Source organism: Clytia hemisphaerica, unplaced genomic scaffold (genome assembly GCF_902728285.1).
Source record: "Clytia hemisphaerica strain Z4C2 unplaced genomic scaffold, Clytia hemisphaerica genome assembly, whole genome shotgun sequence".
Classification (NCBI taxonomy): Eukaryota; Metazoa; Cnidaria; class Hydrozoa; order Leptothecata; family Clytiidae; genus Clytia; species Clytia hemisphaerica.
The window spans coordinates 168,768-185,450 of record NW_027104229.1 but is presented as its reverse complement, the minus strand read 5'-3'; the positions used below and the strand labels follow the sequence as shown (position 1 = coordinate 185,450).

The following is a 16,683-nucleotide window of genomic DNA, read 5'->3' as shown; positions in this document are numbered from 1 at the left end:
AAATAACGTTATTTGGACATTATGAATGTCACATGGATTCTACGTTGTGTGCCAACTCCCCGCCAACTCTCTATTGCTATTACCATAAATGGAAGAAGATGGACAATAGAGATTCGGTGGTTCGAACCGGGGTTAGGGTGAAATTCTCAAAAATTAAATTCTTGTGTCAACTTAGTAATTAACTACACTTCAAGCCAGTGGCGTGGTGGGAAATTTTTTTGGGGTGGCCAAGCAGAATTTGTCACCTTTTTAGAGATTTTTTGTTTTTGGCGCCCCCTTTCTATACATTTAATTTGCTTACGAATACAAAGTTAGCACAAACATTAACACAACGAAGAGTGTAAGAGCGAAGCAAGCCAGCGAAAATTTGAGTTTTTGAGGTAATAAGGGGCGCCATTTTAATTTTGGTTTTTCAATTGCGGATCTTTCGATAGGGGCATCTGAAAAATTCCTCTTGGCACCCCTTATTTTTCGGCGCCCCTTCTCAGAAGGGCTCCGCTAGTGGGGCCTGGCCCCCTGCCACCACGCCACTGCTTCAAGCTGTCTGGCCACCTCCAACTCTAATGCGATAATGACCCTTATAGGAGACTCTTTCTCAATTTGTCCAAGTATTCCCGGTATATGCAGTGCTATAGTTATAAGTGCTGAGACTGCGAGGGGGGGGCAAGATTCTCAAAAATGTACACGAATTAGACATGGTATTCATGATGTAATTTTTAAACAAAAAGCAACCCTGTGATCAAATTTCCACTGGTGGTAAAATAATACGCATATAAAAAAATAGCATCATGAATATGGGACCGCTAATAGGGCGCTAATATAACCCCGCCTCGTGTCACAGAGCAAATTGAATTTCCGCCAAAATATTTCCACATAAGAGAAAATAACATCCTGATGATTTAACTTACTGTATTGGAAACCTTTTCTGTAACTGAGACAGAGTGTTAGTGTTCTAACTCGACTTATCGGAGGCCAAAACTCCCCCTACCACCTCAATTAGGTGAGATGAAGGTTTACGAACTTTACCTCATTTTGTGTGAAAGCTATGCTTTACCTGCGATATTTTTCCTTTATAAAAAAGGCTTAAATTGTGCTTATTAAAAACATATGAAGCAGGTTAATGACCGATGATACCCGATATGCAATCAAAACGATCAACGGTCTAATTAAAACGGATAGCAAACTAGATATTGTATTAAAGAGAAAGGTACAAATGATGTATTTATTAATTAATTATTGGTAATATAGCTAGTTTGCAAAACTGCGAATCTGTTCATTTGATGAAATGATGAAGACAAACATTGAGCGGACATTATGTCTGGGAGGAAATAGTTAAACGTCAATAGAAATCAATGTGTTTTAGGTTGAATATTACTCAAAATGGATCATGTTTTCCTGGATTAATTGTTTGAGGCATGTTAGGCTTCATTTGAACTTGAAATGAAAAGAAAGGGGTTAAAGGTTTAAACGAAAAGAAAAACATGTCCCTATTCCTCTCCGTCATTGATAGTTTATTCTTCTTTGGCCTAGATTTTTAAAAAGGGTACAATGTGTGTTTTAGACTTTAGACCAAAAGACTCAGGTCAAGGGTAGTTAAGATTTGTAGTTCAATCAAGCTTGTGATTTTGACTGTAATATCTTTTTTTTTAAACTCGGTTATGAAGGATGACCCCTCAAAGAATACATGGTTGAATACGGCTGAATTCTATTCACACCGGGTATTGGATACGCTAATCCATTTTTCCTACCCATTAAATAGATCATCTTTATTTTTTTCTTATAAAGAAATTTTTAAATCACTATTTTTTATTGATCTACAGAAAGTTTATCCTTGCCTTCTTTCTTTCATATATTCAAAGATAGGAATTAAGTTTTTTATTTTCTATACGCTCAATCTGATCCCACTTTGAAAGTTTTTCTTTTCAATTATGACTTATCGTACTTTAACTTCAGGATACCATAAGTATTTCGCATGGCTTAATGTTCCAAAGAGAGGTTACAGAGCTTAATTCATAAAAGTGTAGGCGAGGTGTTATGTGTACCGTTGTCGTCAGTTTTTAGTGGATTTTGAACCTTTAGATGTCATTCAACGTCGTTTCAATGTTCGTCTTACGTTATTTGGATGTCATGGATGTTATATGGATTTCGTTTTGGCGTTTTGTGCCAAAAGGGTTTGCTCGTTGGTTAGATGACTGGACAAGGCACTAGAGTTTTTTTTCTTCAACTTTTTTTTCTAAAATGAATTTCAGTCCCTAAAAAAACGTCTCAAGGACGCAGTTCAAGTTCGTCTTTTCATTCAGCAAAATTGTTAAAATTCACTAAAATGTAAAACACACTGTATGTGTCTTAAGTTAATTAAATCAAGCCTTCAAATTTGAGAGGGCACATTTTGAGAAACATCGGACACAAAAATTGTTACTTTTTCTTTAAAATAAGATTAAAAAGCCAGTGTATTAATTTGTAAGACTTTCCGCTGTGAAATTGACAAAGCGACCCCTGTGATGGAGAGCCGCTTCCACCTTATGGTTCACTAAAAAAGACCGTCGTAACCCTTCTCCACGGTTGTTTTTTATTAAGTCTAAATTAACAATGACTTGGTTGGAAATTTCTGTAAATTTGTTTCTTCATAAATTTAATTTGTTAGCTGCTTAGGGGGTGGGTCAATAGTCAGTACTGAAGGGGAGAAGATCTGTGAAGAAAATTTAATTGGTTTTTCAACACCAGTTCACTAATTTTTGTTTTGATTTCCGCAACCGTGTATCTGTTGTAGTCTAGTACCATCTCAGTCGGATGTTGTCACGAATTCTCACGCGAATCTAGAAATCCTTCAACTAGGTCATTTAAGCAAAAATGTTTGTTGGTAGATAGTAGTTGGTTTGAGTTGTATTTGGCAAAGCTTTTTGGCTTTTGAATTTTAGTATTTTAGTATGGAGTTCTTGGAGCAGCGTCGATTCAAGTCTAGCCATGGAATTCGGTGCTTGATTGCTTGATTTACCGAAAGTTGCGTTTCTTGAATTCTTGTGTGTTTTTTTGTTCCTAATTTTCCTACGATATTTTTATACATAGAAAAGGAAAGAAAAATATAAATTCAGGATAAATTGCTTCAATTCAAATGCTTAAACGTTGGTAACAAAGAAGAAATACGAAGAAAGATACAGGAATAAAGAAAAACATACACAGAGAGACATCATGGTTCACCATTCAACAGAAAGACACCGTGGTTTCAGCATTGATGCAATTCTTGGCAAAACAGAAACTAAAATTTACGAAAAAGAAAATTCAAGTAAGTGCGGGAATTCATATTTTTCACATCTGTTTCGCATCATTTATACAGATACAGTATACCCGTTAGCAGGCTGCATTACAAATTTCTAAACATTAGAAATGCAACGGAAATGAGACTCTTGTTGGAAGAACCAAATGTATCAATTTTTTGGAAGGCTTCACCTTCACTAGAAGCTCATGGATGTCAGAGAGTGATATAAAGGACTGTGACATTATAGCGTCTAAAGGCACAGGGTCCACGCCACCGGGGTCACTTTTTTGCTAAGTAAAAATTTTTGGCTGCGTCTCCTTTCATTGGCCTTTCACTTACAATTTCATGGCGCTCTGAAGGTATTACCCTCCGTTGCATAATTTCAACTTCCTTTATATCCCGCTCTGCGCTATAACTGGGTAGAAAAAAGAAACTTAGAAAATTATGGGATAATGATACATAATGAACTTATACTTTCAAAGGAAGAATATTGAAGGTTGGTTTAAATCAAGTGTCTCGTGAGATTTGAACTAAAAAACTGATTCACATCCAATTAAATCTTTTATAAGAATTAGAAAACTAAACGAGAAAAAACAAATTTTGTAACGTAAAAACTTAAAAAATCTTTGAATTATTGAGAAAGCCTAGATAGATAGTCTTAAAATCCAGCAGACTCAACAACAAAGTGGTTGAGAAACTCTTAAGTTATACTTTTTCAGCAAAATACTATTTCAAAGCAATATACAAAATTTGTAAATTTTCTTACAAAAAAAACGAAGCACATGCAGCAGTATCAGAGATTAATTATGGTTAAAAAAACTATCCAATTAGAGGATTGATATTTAATTGATTGTGATACGCATCTGTTAATTAGATGACCCATTAAATACCAATTAATTTGACATTATAACCACAGAATCCTATTAACTATGCTAAATTTATAAACTTTTTGCTTACCTTTTTTGCATGAAATATGATTTTAATTATCCCCCTTGTACTGATGAATGGCGTTAGCACACGCTGTAAATTGATTTTATTGCTTTTTGGCTTGAAAATTAATATTTTTGCGGATTTGATATACTGTACTGCTGATAGATTTATGGTTATTAAAGGTAATTATTGGCTCTATTTAGGCCTGAAAATTTGGTTCCGAAATATATTGCCTAGGTATAAATCGTTTTCAGGGAAGCTTATTTTTTATCAAAATTCTCCCCAAAACTGTTTGGTTGATTCAATAAACTGTAAACCATTAAAGTCATCTATAGTCATTCTCATTTAAGTTTAATTTGTTCCTAAAAAACATTGATCTTGTGTTCGCCAAAACTAATAATTAATTACCCATCCTTCTATTGTTTTTTAATTCGCGTTTCATTGAATTTCAAAATGAACCAATCAAATCGTTTTACGTGATAGCAAGTGGATGCGCAATAGAAAATCAATAATATATCCTTTTTTATAATTGGTTCATTTCCTTTGTTGCACACAGCCATTAATTAAACTGTTAAATATTATTAATTAAAACTGCTGCAAATAATGATACCCACCACACGAGATAATAGGTTATTGTTTCAAGATTGGTTTATAAGACCAGACTTCGGGTAATAGAAGACTTTAAAACTTTAAAACTAAGCTTTTGGAGGATTTGTGATTAATTGATAAATATTCAGTTATTCATGTTGAGCTATGATAAAAATGGTCCTACCTAGGAGTAAAATTTATGATAACTAGGTAAAATTTTCTGCGATTTTTCATATGGTATTAATCATGCTATATTAATAAGTTTAATGTAAAAGTGAAAATTAATTCAAAAGAATTAGAGGATTCATAATCAATTAGCGGTGTTATTTGAAGTGCAATTGATGTGAGATTTCCGCGTGCACATACCAATATTTGGGACTAATTTCAAATTACAAAATTTCATTTTTGTATGATTTATATATTGATTTGCTGATGCCAATAATTTGATTCACACAACTATTAAAAAAACAATTTAATTTAAGTAATTTTTTTCGCTAAGTTTTTCCCACCGCAAAAGGCAATTTTAATGAATTAGTTGTTTTTCATGCATATTGATTTTATTCAAAATACAAATTAGTATGTAATTGCTTAGGTTTGTATAATCATTGACAATCAAATTTTATTTTAGTTGGTATTGGCCTTACATAAAAATACTAAAACTTCGAGCAAAGTAGTCCCAATTAGGCAACTTACAAAACATACGTCAAAATTCAAAATAACAGGACATTAAATTTTCCCTGTTTAGGATTTAAGGAAATTTGGAGTGCTAAGAATTTATTATCCCATCTTTAACCCATTTCAAATTTATGAAAAAAATACTCTGAGAAAATACTCTGAGAAAAAAAACATGATTTAGTTTGATTTATACAGAAAAAAGGATTGCAAAGTCTCCAAATTTAAAAAAATGAAAACACCAAAAAATGAAAACACCCAAAATGAAAACTTCAAATAATTTGAATGCACAGGGTGTGGTAAAAAAATTTCATTTTTCATTTTCGTTTTCAGATGGAAGTGAAGTCGATTCACTTGACGATAAAGAAGACTTAGAAAAGCATTCAGACATCAGCAAAAAAGGCGACCTTTCCGATGATGATGACGTCTTCTCATCATCCGACGAAAAAAATGACGGCGACAAACCTAGAAAATTACGACGTAGCCGAACAACATTCACGACATACCAACTACATCAGTTAGAAAGAGCTTTTGATAAGACACAATATCCAGATGTTTTTACAAGGGAAGATTTAGCATTGAGATTGGACCTAAGCGAAGCAAGAGTTCAGGTAAGATTCAAATGAATTTTCTTTTCGTATAAACAGTGCCTTAATTAATATTTTTACCTTGCATACAGATTAAGAAATATACAGACTAAGGAATTTAAGATCCTCCTCGCGTTTAGTTAAGGTGGTAGTCTACCGAGAAATGGAAAATCATCGAAAAAATTGTCGAATTTTGGTTTTTGGGTGTTTTGAGATCCTTAGGTCTTTCTGAACATCTCCTGGAAATTTCAGAGAGATATCTTTATTTTTCAGGTCGCAGTGAGCATTTTTGTCCTGCTGGGTGCTTGAAAAATCGCCCTAGCAACGGAAAAAATCCCGTTGCTAAGGACTTATTTTTTCAATCTCGGCCGAAACATAGCAATGTGATACGCCAAAAGAAAGCTCTTTTTACGCCCTTTTCGAGCGTCAAAATATTATTTTCCGTGCATTACGTCATCCTTAAAAATTAAAATGGTAGCTTAGATGTAACACTCAAAACAAGCTGAAAAGCAAGCGTTAGCAGATTCTGCAGATTTCTTGCAGGTTTTAGATAAAAAAATTTCTTTTGATGGAATGCTTTGTTTAAATGAAGAATCGACTTACAGAAGCCATAAAAGTTGCTGTACATTGGTATAATTGCCTGGATTTCTACGAAAAACTTTAAGTTGCCGCCATTTTGTTTTGAGGAGCATATAGGCGGTGAGAGGCGGTGTGTGCTTTTTGGTGGCTCACATAAAGTTTGTAGGGATTTAAATGCAACTGAGATATTTCCAAGCACAACATTAGCCAGCTCATTGCTCCTTGTCATTAGTCTATGTGAATAAAAATATGCACACAAAAATTTTATGCCTACAGAGAGTTATGCTGGACTTTTCATGAACTTTGACACACTTATGTGGCTGTTTTCACCCAAATTTGATGTTATCGCAAGATTACCGCAAACTTTGCTATGTAACATGACTTTGCGCAACATGTTTTTGTTGATTTTGGATTTTATCAATTTTTGTAAATGTTTTACTTTTAACTTTTGAAACCTGACTGGTTGGATGATATTCAGTGAAGAATTTTTTGAAAGAGCGTCCAACTTCAAATAATACCCATTTTTGCAGACTTTTGCCTTTTTCTTTGATTTTCTCAAAAACGCGTTTCCGGGGGTTTGCATTCACCTGTCAGAAATATCTTAGGATTGAGAGTAGCTACAGCTTGAAATTTTCAGGGAAGTTTCCTTACATGATTGTGTATTGGAATGATGGATTAAAAAGTTTTAAAATTGGTTTCCTGATTTTTAATCTCAAAAAAGCGTTTTTTTCAGTTTCTTACCCCTGGAAAAAAATTTCAATTTTTTTTTTCACTCATTCCAGACCTTTCTAATATTAGTCCATTTAAAAAAAAACTAACTTCATAGGTCAAGCCGACTATTCAGAAAACCTGACACAAGCAAAATAAAGTATTTTACCCCCTGACTGATTTTACCCCCGTCTTTGGTTATTTTTAGAATTTTTTTTTATTTTTAGAAATGTTATGAGTTGATATACATTTCCTGAAAATTTCATTACGAAATGTAAAGAAGTTCTTGAGTTATTGCAAAAAATGTGATTTTTTGACTTTTGAAATCTGGCGGTAGACTACCACCTTAAGATAATTGCTTATTTATAACTATAGTTTAAATGATAATTATGAGTATCTTCTCGATTTTGGAATATCATTTCAAGATAAAAGGCATACGAGACTTTAGCGTTGAGAACCCATGCCTTATAAGTTAAGGGAGAGTTAGGACCCCAGGTATAGTAAAATAGGGAATCGTTATACCACAAATACTATTTTGAGAATATTTGAAGCTATATGGGTAATTTGGGTTAGAAACAAACAAACAAAATATAATTAGATGGTTTGTTAATGGATCTCACGATAAAAGAAAACCTAGTGAGATCAACTTTATAACACGACAGGTATCAAGAGTTTAGCCCCGCCATGCCATACCTCTTGTATTATAATCGTTAATTACCCTATCAATAGCAGATTAATTAAAGTCTTAAACCCAGATTAATTAGAGGGGAGTTAATTACTAACAGATATACTAATGAATTTTCTCCTTCTTATTTCGTCTTTTATTAATTTGTTCACTAGACGATCGTTGTTATTGAGCTCGTTAAGTAGGTTTTTATTGATCTTAATTGAATTTTTATTGACGGCCTTAATTACTTTTTTTATTGAGAAAGGGAAGTACAGTGGAGTTAATCATATTAACCTTTTTTTGTTTTAATTTCAATAAAGTTAAATCAATAAACTTCAATTAATTAAGGTGTTAATCCATATTTTTAATTTAAATTTCCTTTTTGCTTCAAATACTTTGAGAAGGTTTAAGTGAAACATTAATCAAAAAAAAAAGCATTGTGGACAAAATTTGACTGAATTTTAAATTAGACATACTGTTTGATATTTAAGGATCTCCAAAAAATTAACCTTTCCAGCGCGCAACTTTTTAAATTTTCACGCTGTCAGCGCGCAACATTTTTTCAGAAAATAGACATGTTCAGTTATTTGATCATAACTCAAGAACTAGGAATCTTTAGAAAAAAAGTAAGGTATCCCTGAAAAGCTACTTAAATTCTACAACTTTTAGACCAAGTACCAATCCAAATAAAATATTCCTACAAAAATGGTAGCATCACGTAAACCACAGTTTTTTTTCACGTTTTGCGGTAATGTCACTTTTTTTGCATTTTTCACTTCTAGAGCAAAAAAAAGTGGGGGGAAGTTAATTAAAAAATCTGTCTTGGCTATTATCAATCTATACATCATTTGAAGTAATATACCAAAAAATCAGCATCCAGAAAAATCGGTGTGTCACAACCAGCCTCCCAAATATCGGTCATTTTTGCCAAAATCACGATTTTCGGCTAAAAAAATCCAACATATACAATTTTGAAGTATTTTGATGATAATGTGTTTCCAGAAGCAGATACAACATCAAAAATGGTGTAAAAGTATTCCCCAACTATCTAACAACACTTCAGTCAGTATTCTTAGCTCCTGAAGCTTTTGAAGGGTATCGGCTACCGTGAAACTAGATGGCATAGTCGGCGACAGTTGCAAAGTTTCCAAAAACCGTAAGCCTTTTGAGGCAAACTCATGCTATCAAATCTGATCTCTTTTGCCCATTAGGAATGCTAAATGTCATCATAATAATTCCATGTGGCTGTTTATGTGGTTCCTGCCATCATTTTTGATCCATATAAGCTGTAATCAGGACATAGTATGAGCCAAGAATTTCGGGGATCGATCGACCGTTGCTGGTGGAGCGGAAGACGTAGTGCAATTCAACATAATCCAGGCTTTCAAATCTTTGGTGCTCCTTTGAAATAAATGAGGTGTAGAAAACACTTTTGCATTGAATTTGTCCACTTTCCATGCTCCAACCTGAATAAAAAGTAAAAAGTACTGTAAGTTTGGGTCGACTCCGATGGTTTGTCGAGAAAAGTGGTCAAAATGACAAATAAATGGATTTTTTATGCTAAAAACAAAACACAAAATATAAGATATACTTACTGGATGTTTTGCCATTATAAAAACAATGTTTCCATGAAGAAAAGTGGCCTAAACCAGTCAAAAAATCCAAGAACTTTAGCAGTAAGTTGGAAAAACCCATTTCTTGGTCGCCATCTTGATTCAGTGTTTTTCTTAGCCTGGATATCCAGGCTGTAAATTATTTCACAGTCTAGTTTTAGATATTTTATGTTCTGATTTACAGCCTGGTCTCCCTAGAGCGATTTGCATTCTCATAAGAGAATGCAGTCCGCTTGCTTGCGCTCACTTCGCTAAAACCGTAAGGGCCAATCTACACGGTGTTGAGCAATTCTAAAGCAAAAATAGGATAGTCCTCCAGTTGCTAGTGAAGATAGGGCTTTCTGTTACATGAAAACATGAAAAAGAAGAAAACAGAGGCAAGTTCATTCCAAGAAAACATGGTTGGTCATGATAATGCATGCAAACTTTTTTATGGACTTTGGTGTAATCTTTGGATGTTTTAAATAGTTTTAGATCTTGTAAGACTGCTTTTTATTAATTTCTGCTTTGCTGCCCTGGGTTGGCTAGGAAACATGGGTTTTCACTTTCATTCTCTAGGGAGACCAAGCTCTATAATTTAAGAACTTTGTATGTTGAGGTAAATTTTGTTTTTTCTTAAATTTTGAGCTTGGATATCCAGGCTATGTTTTTCTCTACCTTTTCTCCGAAATCTGCTGCCTCACCACGTGATCAAAACATTACATCACCATATATCAAAAGAAAGCTTAGAACCTCTACTTTCCGTTTCTCTTTACTTCTACGGCTAGCAAAGAAGCCAATGGGAGAAATATAACTTAGAAGATCACTATGTCAAAAAGACGACTATACTCGTCCGCCGGAACGTATGCTCGACGACTATACTCGTCCGCCGGGCTGAAAAGGTTAAGCAAATTAAAGCAATCTTGAAAATCATATACATAAATCATGTATTCTTATAAAAACGATATCATTATATATTAGATTTCCTATTAGACGGTATTAGGGGCTCATTAATTATCTATACCTGTTGATTTTAAAGAGATTTTTCTTTAATTAATTTCAATTGGTTATGAGGTCAAGAAAATCTTAATTAGAATCAATTGAAATTCCAATAGAATTAAATGATCTTAACGAGGTCTTAAATCGCTTAAGTTTTATTTGTTTGTTTATATATTGGTCTTTAAAGCTTCTTTTAGTAGTGGCCCTTTTTAAGTGGCTTAAAATTACTCGATTAATTAGAGCCATTGAGCCATTGCCTATTCTCGATTTCGGTATTGTAGTTTCTTGTCATTTTTTTCCAAACTGAGGCTGGGCATGTTCTTACAATGTTTATAACTTTTCGACGAATTGCAGCCTAAATCTTATGAACTGGGTTCTAATAAAAAATCAACGTATATTTTAGGATAAAATAATCGAAAAGGTCAATGAGGCGAGATAGTAATATATTTATAATAAGTTCGGCCTTTAAATCGTCACAAATATGATATATGGTTTGTGCATTTCGATTGAAATTGCATAACTTTGTCATTGAATTGTTTCAATTTCTCAATTTAAGCCTCTAAACTGAGTCGTTTCCAGAATCTTACGTCAATCGAACGTTGAAAAACTGTAACATTCTGAACTTGGATTTAAATCCTTTTAAATAGAAAATCTCAGTGTGGCACCCTGCCAAATTGAATATGATAAAGTTCTTTTTTGAAAACAAAACAGTCAAGTCAGGGTGTTCAACTCTTTGAAGATTAAATTCCTGTAGTGCCCCCTTTTAACCTTTTACACAAAATGTGTGGACTTTATTGAAGCAAAAATGTCGTTGAAAAATTAAATTAAATTCTATTCGGCCATATAATAGGCGGAAAAAGTGGTAAATTCTTTTGTTAATTCTCAACAGTGCGCAGTTAAGATTTTTAATATTAACTTTTTTTATGAGAGTTGGTTTAAAAAAGAAAACCTAGGGATGATTTAAATGATTGACACAAATTTCGATACCTTTGAAAATGTATACTGGGTGTACTAAATGTTAATATAATCTGGTTATTAATATAGAAGCAACAGAACTGTGAAACAAAACTGTGTGTATGTCGCCTGACATGTCCAGCTAATGGCATACGTTTTTCAATGTAAATGCTGTGTACACTAATAGACCTATTATGTCTGCCCAAGCTTGACGCTTTTTCATGTCTTTTTATTTAGCTGTTGATATATCTAGCGTTTCTTTTGCACGCGAGTCGATGCCGCTAGATATGTTCAGAAAACTAGGTTGCATTTACTTAGGCATTAAAACAACCCTATCTCGTAAATGGCAAATTAAAGCATTTTTGACCGGGGACAGCCAAGTAAATTTTACATTTATTTTCAAACCATTTTTGAGATCTAGCACACCCCTGTGTCACAGACCCGCTGGGGCCCAAGCCCCACTGGAAAATTTGGTAAAAATTTCGTCCCCGGTGGGAAAAGTACCTTAGAATTTCAGCCCCACTGAGAAATTGACTTTGATTTCATCCCCATTCGAAATTCATTGCTTAGAAATTCCCCTCCAAAACCATCCCCACTGGATTTGTCAACCTTGGAACAAAGGAATTTCTATCCCCAATGAGATTTCAATCGAAATTTTTATCCCAGCTGTAGGAAAAAGTTTCACCGGGGCTGTGAGACAGGGGTGTTCTAGAATAGATTATGGTGCCATATGCATTGAATTCTGTTTAAAGGCAGTTAGAAAAGATAATTCGATCCCACCTACTACAGAATACTATATGAAAAATCAAAAATCTCTGGTTAAGCAATTATTATGTCAAGCAGGGGACTTACAAATGCTAAGTCTTATTAATTTTCATTGCACTTATTGACTTAATAAGTATTATACGATTAGGATCATGGACTGATGTTTTAGCAGAATTAAAATGATCGACGAGAAATGAGATTAAGACAAACTGTCAAATTTTCTTATCGTGGGTTTGAATTCTCTTATTACATTGTTATTTCTAAAGAATCAATAAATTTTTGTCGAGGCTTAATTGTTCTTATTGCTTGGAATTTTTAGCCTTAAATTGTTCTTATTCTGTTCTTGTTTAGGCGTTTTAGGCTTTTCACTCTTATTTTTAATGCTAAAATACTTGAAATTCAGCATTGTCAGGCTTTGAGCTTCATTCATTCGTTCTTATAAAATTGTTCTTAAGAAAATAGGATTAACACAAACTGTCAATTTTTTTATGATTTCTAATTATATAAAAACTTCAACTTTTGAAAAATTGGCATATTCTCCTGCTTAATCTCTATTAATTGAATCTAGATAATTGTTTTTTTAACTTATCATTATTGCTTTGAAATGACCTAATATTGGTTTCGCGATTGGTTATGAAATGATTAATTGATTAGGATTAGATGAGTATAAACCACTTAGTAAAATTCCTTTGAATTTCATTAAAAAAACTATAAAGGTATTCCAAGTACATGTTTTTTTATATAAGAACAAACTATATAAGAACATAAGGCTTCGATTGCCAAAAAGGTAAGAACAAGTAAAGAACATTTTAAGGGTTTGCAGACTCTTAAATGGCCAATTTTTAAAGAAAATGGACAAAAATGCTCACAAAATGGTGAAAATAAGAACATCCTAAGAATTCAAATTTTTCAGATGTTCTTATACAAAAAACGTGTAAAAGTTATCTTGCCTGAATTTTTCATAATTCAGCTAAAAAGAAGTTATTTGATAATAAAAATCAATGGAAAACACATTTTTAGGGAAACAAGATTTTCATTCACGCAAAATTTATGTTATTAAGCAGATTTAAGGATTAATCGTAGCAAAATAATCTCTAAAATTAGGATTCTGATTTTATTAATCATCTTAGCAAATCAAAGAATATTTGTTCTTATGAGCTGATTAAGAGTTTTATCCTTAGAATCTTTAACCCCGATTAGCACACGTGTTAAATTCCCACACATTGCGAAAAAAATTATGTTTTTGAATATTTTTTCTGATATAATAATCCTAATCTCAAATCAAAACTTCAAATTATTTTTATTATTTTATAATTTGAAAAAATATTATTTCATGAAATCTGTCGTAATCTGACAATATGCAATTTTACAATAAATTTTATTGATTTTGTCTTTTAAGTAGATTTATTATATAGATTTTTGAGGTTTGGTTTTACGAATGAAATGAGTTTTTTGAATTTATTTAAAAATAGCACCTAATTGCCACAAAGTAACGGATTCAAAAAATGGATTATTTAAATCAGAACAGTGTTCTTAACCCCTATAAACCAATAAAGCAATCAAATCTATACAACTTCATTAAATCCATAATTATAATTATAACAGTCAGGAAGTATTAAAAGATTGATAAGACTTTAATCTAAAATTTGATCTGATATATGCCAAAAAGGATTATTAATTGTGATTGTGATTAAACCATTTAAATTGTATTTTATTCAGTTTAGAAAGTATAGGTCAGTTGGGCTACTTAAAAGGAATATTCCCTTAGTACAGACAAGGTCAACCCTATGTACTTTTGTTAGAAAGGGGCCTCTACTCTAGGTATACGATAACCCTCGTTTTCTATCCTTTTAGGTTTGGTTTCAAAATCGACGTGCGAAATGGAGAAAACGCGAGAAGCAATCACCGGAAGGCAATTTTCATCATTCACCACACGATCTAATGCCACGCCCGTTAAATGAATTTCCACCACCGCCCCATTTCCACCATGGTTTACACCCTTCTGCCACTTCACCAATTCTACATTCTCCACCTAGTATCATGATCCCGTCTAGACATCATCCATACAGAAACTCAGTCTCACCACCAGTACACCCTTGTTCGCCTTGTGATAAACGTCCACCGAGTTTCGGCGCCCCACCATTGAGCCCACCCATCGGTTATTGCTACCCACCTAATGGCGGCCCACCCCGCCCAAGATTAGATAGTTCAACGTATTATAAAAACTTGGAAAAAGAATTTTTAGAAATGAAAAAATCCAGTATTAACGAACTTAGATTCCGCGCACATGAACACCACGGACCATTTATCGATCTTGCTCACCCAATCAGAAGATAGTAAATAAACCACTCGTCCAATCAAATGGCTAGTATTTTTTTTAATGATCCAATCGAAACAGACCCATGGTACATCACCGTCCAATCAATACAACAGATTCGAATGTTTTGTTTTTGAACAACAAAATCTTTCATGAAAAAGAAAAACGAAAACAAATTTTTACATCATCAAAACATTGAACAAACACGACTTGCGATGTCTGAGCTTTGGGAATTCCTTTTTAATTTGAATTTTTGTTTTTCCTAATTTTTTTGTGTGTAAAATGTTTTTAAGTGTTATCCATCTTGTAATTTATCAAAACTCTATTATTTTTCAAAGAGTTTATTATGGTCGATCGGTTATATTGGACCCAAAGGAAACTCTGCCCATCGACGGGGATGCGCCACTTAGGCTAAAAATGTTGACCTATTTCTTTGTCAAAATTAGCCGAGACGAGTGACTCTGAGTGGGACTGAAATCCCAAAATTTTCTCCTAATTTTCCTAATTTTTATCAAATAAGGCACTGTACGAAGGGACTAATATCTCAACTTTTTGAAAAAAGGCTCCCATGTCTCTTATTGACCAAAAAAAAGCGATTATATGTTAAACTATTGGTGAATCCTTGAGCTAAGATTTAGTACAAGGTTATCCTAGCCTCTTCCCCGTGTATTCCAGGCTTTATTTACGTTATAGATGGTCCCTTATGGAGCATCATTTTTATAACCATAAATAAGTCGAATAATACACAGGGAATCCTTTACAACTATTAACCATTCTGCATTCTGCATTCTGTTTTGTTTGTTCTTATAATGTTCTTCAATTAGTGTTCTTGTTATAATTGTGTTCTTAGTCAATTTCAGTAAAGAAGATTGAATTTGTAAATAAGAAAAAGATCCAATACAGGGAACAAAATGTAAATAGAATTTTCACTAATATAAGAAATGGTACGATGAAATTACAAAGTAAAATTGTATGGTTTTAGCTATTGATTTCAAGCCCCGAAGAGGTTAGACCCGAAACTCTTGTGGATGGGAGATAAAGCCACTTATTTCCCATCCAAAATGCGTGACCCACGTAATTTTCATTCAAACGCTAGATTAAAAGTAAAACCTATCACCAGGATTTCGAAAAATATGCCGCTTAAAAACAAAAAAGTGCTAGTTTTAATCCTTTATTCTGGTTGTGCCACAAATCTTCAGGCTTCACGTTTTCTTGCTTGAGAAAGGTTAAACATTCTTCTCTAGCCCCTTCAGGGCTTTAGAATGCAATGGTTTTAACTCATATCCGGGGGGGGCACTCGTATGTACCGCCAAAAAATTGGCTTTTAAAATCGGACCCTTACAGTGCAGCTCTTGAGCAGTGAAAAGACATACCCCTTACAGAGCATTTTACGGAACGTTTCTCACCCTTACGGTGTAGTTTGAATGCATATCTTAGTTTGCTAAAGCCACCCAGAAATGAGCCCTGAGATGTTTGACACAATGTGAAAAACAAATCAAAATGGGTGCAAGACAAAACTATAAAGATTTTTACTGTCAAACTTGCGATTCAGCAGTCCCCAAACGCACCCTGCTAAAAGAAGACCCTTGTAGTGCATTCTATTAAAATTACACAATTACAGTGCATTTCGAGGGCCTCGAAAAACCTACCCTTAAGGGCGGCAAATGCCGTTGGTCGGCCCATATGAGTGGCCCCCGGGCCCATACCTTCATAAACCCCAATCCCACAACTAGATAAAAACACCACCACAACTTTTGAAATAGTTTTCCAGGACAACCCAATATTAATGAAAAAGAAAATAAATAAGGATAAAATTTTAACTTACTGTCAGTCAATCGTTCGCTACAGGCAATTATTAATCTTGTATCAGGATCGTTTGTGTCAACATCATAAGATTGAATCCTAACAAAAAAAATATTTGCAAACGTTATTTTACAGGTACAACTATCTAATCTTGGGCGGGGTGGGCCGCAATAACCGATGGGTGGGCTCAATGGTGGGGCGCCAAAACTCGGTGGACGTTTATCACAAGGCGGGCAAGGGTTAGGCTTCTGCTCATCCTCTAGCGA

The 16,683-nt window shown here is 33.7% G+C and overlaps 1 protein-coding gene across 1 annotated transcript; it reads left to right on the top strand.

Annotated features, from left to right (window-relative positions):
• Positions 1-3,060: 3,060 nt before the first annotated feature.
• LOC136815874 (retinal homeobox protein Rx1-like) lies at positions 3,061-15,571 on the top strand. The gene is made up of 3 exons (XM_067072321.1): positions 3,061-3,283; positions 5,780-6,057; positions 14,152-15,571. Exons 1-3 carry the CDS (start codon positions 3,190-3,192, stop codon positions 14,632-14,634), a joined length of 855 nt encoding a protein of 284 aa, XP_066928422.1. The 5' UTR covers positions 3,061-3,189; the 3' UTR covers positions 14,635-15,571.
• Positions 15,572-16,683: the final 1,112 nt, after the last annotated feature.